Below are 7,475 nucleotides of genomic sequence, written 5' to 3' on the forward strand. Positions count from 1 at the left end.
GGTTTGCACCCATGTCTTACACCTGATGAGCAGGTAGCCAGTGTCTCTAAGGGGGGAGTGGTAGAGCCAATACTGAAGAAATTCTGTAAGATGGCAAAGGTTAAGTTTCTCTTGCCTGGGAGAATCTCATTCCTCGTGGGTAATATTAACAGTTGTACATCCTTCAGGAGGCCTGGAGATCTGAGAACATGCTATGTTGCCTTGTGAAACTATTCCATCAAGTTCTGCATTTAAAATATTCTGCTTTCCCTCACAGTGTCTGTTGGCTACATGTTTATACGAATTCCATCTCATAGCTTAATTCCTTAATCATAGCCTATAACAATTAAAATATTACTACCTGGAAACTCTGCAAGTGGAATCAAGGGCAGTTCTCAGTTATAAGGTAGTTTATAGTATACAGAATATAGTTACACACATTTAAAAAAGAGGATTAAAATAAAAACACAAAAAACCTTTAATTCCCAAAAAAACTCTTGAAGCCCTGAGAACGCATCAAAGAGCTTGACCCCAATTTGAAATTCACCATGTTGGAAGAAACAGCAGTAATGGTCAGAATATGTGTGAAGGGGGAATGGTCAACAGGTGATACTATGATTGATTGCTTTCTCACCTCTGTTAGGTAAAGGTTTCATATTTCCACGGAAATGATGCAAAAAGAAAAAACAAATCAATATGCCCAACAATGTTCATACTAACCCTTTTCATAACTATAAAAAGCTGGAAAAAACTCTACCTCCTCATACCACATAACAAAACTGGATGTGTATACTGTAGATGATATACAAAAAGGTCACATGAAATGATGGTATATGAAAAAATCAAGATAAAAATCAAACTTATATGCACTAATTATAACAAAAAATATAAACACCAATGAGGATTCACTAAGGACAGAGAAGAGATGAGGGCTGATCCTCAACTGTTTACAGCACTGTCTTCTCTGAGCTAACATTTGTTGAAGTCTTCTGCTTTTTGTATGTGAGCAGCCACCACAGTGAGGCCGCTGACAAGTGGTATAGGTCTGCACCCGGGAACTGAACCTGGGCTGCTCAAACGGAGCGTGCCAAACTTAACCACTAAGCCACTGGGGCTGGCCTAAGAGTATGTATTTTAAATTAATGATGTTTCTTTTTGTGAAGGTGTTTGGATGACAGGATAGTAGATTTTTTTAAAATAACAATAATAAATTCAACCTATATGGAAAGTTTAGACTGAGAATGAGTCAGTCATTAAAAAATTACCCTAGGGACCGGCCCCATGGCCAAGTGGTTAAGTTTGCACACTTCAGCTTCAGTGGCCCAGGATTTCGCTGGTTTGGATCCCGGGTGTGGACCTAGCACCACTCATCAGGCCACGCTGAGGCAGCGTCCCACATAGCAGAGCCAGAAGGACCTACAACTAGAATACATGACTACGTACTGGGGGGCTTTGGGGAGAAAAAGAAACAACAAACAAAAAAACACTGCCAACCAATGTCAGCTCAGGTGCCAATCTGAAAAAAAAAAAAGAAAAAAGCTGACTGTAAAAAGCCTCAAATTAGCAACTAATTGGAATAAAATGCATTCATCTGTAAAACTCCAAATATTCATTTTAACTGAAGCAAAATTTTAAAACTGTAGAGAATCAGAGTTCAACCCAGATCTAAAACTTTCTCGCACCATGAAAACATCAAAACTGGGCGGGAACTAACATTTAAGAAACATTCATGTCTAACTTCTGACCAGACTTCCTGTCACTAAGGCAATCTTCTCAATTTTACCATACACATTTTTTACTCTATATTATTGGCAATTATCCTTATCCCCACCTCTGTAACTTCTAGGGAACTGAGAGGGCTCAGAGTTTCTTTTTTGGACTTAACTACACATATAACACAAACAGTAGGCCATTCTGGAATTGATATACTCTACTTCCCCTGCTTTCTCTCTCTCCAAATCACTTAGCAATATATGAAATTATATTTATTTTTACATTATATATTTGTAAACCCCTTGATGACTGGGATATTTGGTTTATTTTGTTCTTGGGCCTGTGTCCCTGGCACATAGTAGATGCCCCATTAATATGTGTTAAATGAATTTAGAAAGTGACAGGCATCAATTTTCAGATAAACTGCTTTTATTTAAAACAAATTATCCATTTATTAGCATTCGTGAGGATAAGTACAGCTTTACAGGAAAAGTCTTTCTTCTCCCCTACACTTATTTTGACTCAATCCTTTGAGACAAGAACCCTTTGAGAATTTCATAAAAGCTATGAACGCTTTCCCTAGAAAAGTGCACTTTCTCATTATCTGCAAAAGTGTGCATGCAATTTCCAACTGGGCATCACCCTTTAAGGCAGAGGACCCGTGAATAGAATGGATTGAATTCAGGGGGCCAAAATTGGGTGGGAAATAAAATTACATCTCTATTTTCATAAACCTTTAAATAAAATTAGCATTTCCTTCCATTATGAACACAGGCAGCAAACCACAGTAGATGAACAGGATAGCTAATTTGGTCCCCAATAAAAATCACAGATATTCTCATATCGTGTATTTGTTGCAGGTATCTCAAAATAGCATTTCTTCTCATCACTACCTTGAAGTTATAATAGTTATTAGACCTACCACTATATCTTGTTATTTAACATGTTAAGGGAAGTATATTTATTACTATATCACTAATCTTTTTAAAAAATATTTTCAATATAATTGGTTTTGTTTTCTTATATACTTTAACTTATTATACATTTAAAAACATTATTCCAAGAACATAGGCTTCTGCAGATGGCTAAAGAGATATACAGGGATAAAAAAGGTTAAGAAATCCTGCCCTGGAGACCAGTGACCCCAAGTTAGGAACCTCTGCCTCATGAGGTATAAATCTCAAGCTGACTTAGAAATCTTCAAACTTTACCAGATTCATGTTATAGTGTATAAACTTTCAAACACACGCTTTTTAAAATTAATTTTTAAATTTCAATTTATTTTTAAAAAATATGTAATAAACATTCACACGGCTCAAAATTCCAAAGTTTTTCTCCTCCCCATCTCTCAGCCTACCCTTGTCTCCACTCCCCAGAGGAAACTTATATTACTTATTTCTTGTGCCAAATGACTTTCAATTTTCTTACAAGTGGGAAATAAATCTCAACGTCAGATACTATCATGGGAAATATAAACTCTATTTAGTATTTAAGAAATTCATAAATTAAAAAAACTTGCCGGTTCTATTATTTTATCCTTACCAATAAGATATCGGACTAAGGGGAGATCTATTTTAGGGGGGGTCATAATCCCTATCTTTAGATTACTATGACTGTTGTCTTTTATTATTAATTCAAAAGTCATTTATGACTTGTCCGTTAAGTTGAACTAACAATATGACATACAAACTGTCATGAAAAATGCCAGTTACTTTGAGTATAAGCATTTTTTCCAAAATCACTAATGTGTCTAAATTGACTTTTTCCACAAATCAATAAAAAAATGATAACAGAAAATGGGCAAAGAACAGACAATTCAGAGAAGAAATACGATTGTTCAGTAAATATATAAAGATATCTAAATTTACAAGTAATCAGAAAAATTCAAATTCAGATGGCATCCCCTTTTTTTTCCCTGCTTTTTTGCCCCAAATCCCCCTAGTACATGGTTGTATATTTTAGTTGTGGGTCCTTCTAGTTGTGGCATGTGGGACGCCACCTCAACATGGCCTGACGAGCCATGCCATGTCCACACCCAGGATCCAAACCTGGGCCGCTTAAGTGGAGTGCGTGAACTTAACCACTTGGCCACCGGGCAGGCCCCAAGATGGGATCCTTTTTTATTCATCCATCAGATCAACCAAAAAATGGAGAATATCCAGCAGTGGAAGGGTGTGAGAAAATGAATGCTATCATGGCCAGTTAACTGGAGTGTAAGTTGACACCATTTTTTTGAGGGCAATTAAAATTTTATATCTGCATAGTCTTCACCCCAACAATTCCACTTCTAGATATCTACTCTACAGAAATACCTGCCCATGTTCACAAAGATGCATGTACAAGGATGCTCATTGCAGCAATGCATGTAACAAGAAAACTGGACATAATCTAAATATCCATCAGTAGGGGAATTATTAAACTGTGAAACTATGGAATATTATGCAGCAGTTTAAGTGAATGGGGTAACCCTCCATGTACAGTGAAGGAACAAAATCTAAGACATAGCATGAAGTAAGAGTCAAGTTGTAGGATGTTACTGTTTATGTAAAAAAAGGGAAGAAAATCACACAACAAACCTATTTTGCTCTCCGTAAATATGTATGTAGGCAAATGCACGGGAAAAGGTCTGGAAGGATATATACTAAACTCAGAGTAGTGGTTACCTCAGGGGTGGGGGACAAGGGCACAAGGAGGGTTTTCAATGGAGCTGTTATTTCATTCTTACATATTGAGAATATAATCACTTATTACTTGCATAATGGAAAATAGGTTTAAATTGACTCAGTTATTTTAAAGGAGACCTGCCAAATTTAGTTTTTAAAATAAACATAGAATGTAATTAATAGAGGTTGACTTGGGATATGGAGGGGGAAATACCTTTTCTCAGAGATGTTGACCTCAAAATTCTGGACCAAGAAGGATTTACAATGTAGTTAGTTTTTTGTATTCGTATTTGGAGATTATACTCACAGTTTCTCAGCCCAACGGTATGTATTCCATATGTTTTCATCAATGTAAGAAATATAGTTTCCTTGGAAATTTCTGTGAAGAAACACAGTTCAGATCCTTAATTAGGTTGGAAAAGAATGAACAGAGTAAGTTAAAGAATCATGGCAACCTTGTGAGGAATATTCAAAAGCAGATAATATCAGCTTTCTAATTTCCACAGCTATCAGCTTCCCAGTTTGCACAATTAATAAAGACATAATATGGAGTCACTGGTGCAAACAATGAGGCATGTCCTTGGAACCTGAACTTCCTATCTGTCCAATTTCTTGAATAGATAATACCAGTTAATTACTTTGAGTGTAAGTAGTTTTTCCAAAATCACTTATGTGTCTAAAATGACTCCTTCCACATAGAAATCAATGAGAAATTATAAACAATTCAACAGAAAAACGGCAAAGAAATTACCATTATCAGCAAATAAATATAAAGAAACCCTATGCCAGGCAACACCAAAGCTTTGGCTTAGTGCCCTCTGGGGAAATCTCTCCAGGTGTTACAAGGATAAGGGCAATTTGAAATTAGAGGGACTAATATGGAAAGATCTCTTAGACATATTGCATAAGGAAAAGCACAAACCACTGAGCAAGGAGTAAAGTATTACCTCATTTAGGGGAAAAATGCAAAGGAAAGAGATTGGAAGGAAAGACGCACTAAAACGGTAACAGGAGTTATTTATGAACGGTAGGGAGGGTAGGATGGGGTTTGTCCTATATAAACCTGTGACGTTGTTCTTTAAACAGTGAGAATGTGTCTATGAACTACACATGTTTAAAAGCTGTCAAATGCCTGAGGTTCAGTTTCAACCACCAAGTTGGTGGATGACTTGGAATCTTTACCTGTAGCTTTGTCCTCTTCCCTCGGCAACAACTTACCCATTCAGTTTATATACACATTTGTCGGGGGAGGGAGGTGGTCAGAAATAAGTCAAAACCAATACCTGTCTGCTCATGTGCCTAGTGGGCATTTCCACTCAACCAGAAGGCTCCTGGTTCCCTTATGCTCACTAATAAAAATGCCTGAAACTGAACTCATCTTCCTCAACTGTTGAGAAGGGCTCTCCTTCCCAACTGCTGTATTTCCACCTGTTCTACCATCATCATTCTCATCATCCAGGACAGAAACGTGAGAGTCATATTTGGTTTTTCTCTTTCCTGTACACCCCGTCCCCCAACTCTAGTCAGTTACTAAACCTTGTCATTTCTTCCTTTGTCATATTCTCAGGGCTTTCTTTCTACTCCAATCATAATTACTCTGATTCAGCCCCTTCTCACTTTACTCTAAAATTTTGCTAAAGCATTCTATTTGGTCTCCCTGAATCAAGCTCTCCTCTCTAGATTGCTCTACACGTGGAATCTAAAATAATCCTCCTGTTTTAATCATTTGTCTCTCTTGCTTGAAAATCTTCAATGGCTCTCCATATCTCATAGTGTAACTTTCAAACACCTATAGCTGATGGTCAAGGTATTTTATAGTCTTATCTTCCTTGCTTCCTAACCCAATTATTTATAGCCACACTGCTCTATTAAATCCTGATTATTCTTGCTGCCACAGCTTTGCCTAGACTGTACACCCTATTTGTCTCTATTCAACAAATCATAGCCACTCTTTAAATCCTGGCCAAAGTTTTCGATTATCCATGCAGTTTTTCCTGACCTCCACATCCCAGTGATCACATATTCTAATGAATTACATCACCATGGTCTGTATCTCTTTTAGTACTTAATTATATATCATCTCCCTTTTTACGCATATTCCCTTTCTTCCCACCTATTATTGTCATTTTCTGGAGACAATGTCATACTTCCGTGGCTCCTACGGCACTTAGCCCTGGGTTGGGCACAAAATGGGTGCTATATATATAGAAAGTTGGGACAAAGATGAGTTCTGGATGTAAATGAGGGGTCTGATAATAGTAATAGCTAACACATTGTATATATGCCAGGGATATAAGTGCTTTACCTGTATTAACTCATCTAAATCTCACAATAATTCTATGAGATGGTAAATATCATAATCCTCATTTTACACAGGAGGAAATGGAGTCACAAGGCTAATAAATGACAGACCTGGGTTCAAACCCAGGCAGTGTGGCTCCAGAATCTCTATTCTTAACCACTTTCTTGTATCACCGCCAGTGAGATGGGGAGAGGGACATGTTGCTTTAAGAAGGATGGAGCAAAATTGGGAAGAGAGTAGAAGTTAAGGAATGAAATAATGGGGCTTTAAAAAATGGATAAGGCAAAAGAATAAGGGCAATTACAAGACTGGAGAAGGGGGAACAATAGTAAGGAGGAGAATGAAGATAAGAAACAGCTGACAAATGAAAGGTAAAAACAGGCAGTCAGTCAACGTGGGTTGGGGAGACGAGGAAGTCCCAGGAAGACCTCGCAAAGGCTGCCCAGTCAGGCAGGATGCAGAGAACAAATGAGGAAAGCTGGTTCTTACAGGATGGTCAAGGTTCCATTGTAGGCGTGGGGCTCTAGCACAGGCACTGTGCGGAGCTTTTGCTTTGGGCTGAGACCAATACACGACAGTGTCTCATCTTTACAGATACAGAGCACACAGATCTTGATGTGTGTGGTGGGATTCTGTTCTGGTTGCTCAGTTCCGGATGCCTGTTGCATGGCATATTGTGGAGGATGTATCACTGAAGGCGGAATTGTTGGAGGTAAAGGGGCTATCTCAGGCGGCCCTGGTTGCTGAGTTATGTTAACTTCCCCATCCATGGGTGGAACTGTGACTCCGGTCAGGTTTGGATGCTGATCCTGAGCCTG

At 38.0% G+C, this 7,475-nt stretch overlaps 1 protein-coding gene across 1 annotated transcript in view; it reads right to left on the reverse strand.

The window, feature by feature from the left end:
• The window catches only part of LOC124246404 (leucine-rich repeat-containing protein 37A2-like), a 38,308-nt gene extending 30,857 nt beyond the window's left edge, over nucleotides 1-7,451 (reverse strand). Inside the window, exons 1-2 of the mRNA XM_046674491.1 lie at nucleotides 7,147-7,451; nucleotides 4,663-4,734 (exon numbers count right to left, since the gene is read on the reverse strand). Coding sequence (XP_046530447.1) covers nucleotides 4,663-4,734; nucleotides 7,147-7,427 — 353 coding nt within the window. The 5' untranslated portion in view covers nucleotides 7,428-7,451. The remainder of the gene's footprint in view (nucleotides 1-4,662; nucleotides 4,735-7,146) is intronic.
• Nucleotides 7,452-7,475: the final 24 nt, after the last annotated feature.

Source organism: Equus quagga, chromosome 11, assembly GCF_021613505.1.
Source record: "Equus quagga isolate Etosha38 chromosome 11, UCLA_HA_Equagga_1.0, whole genome shotgun sequence".
NCBI classification, from domain to species: Eukaryota; Metazoa; Chordata; class Mammalia; order Perissodactyla; family Equidae; genus Equus; species Equus quagga.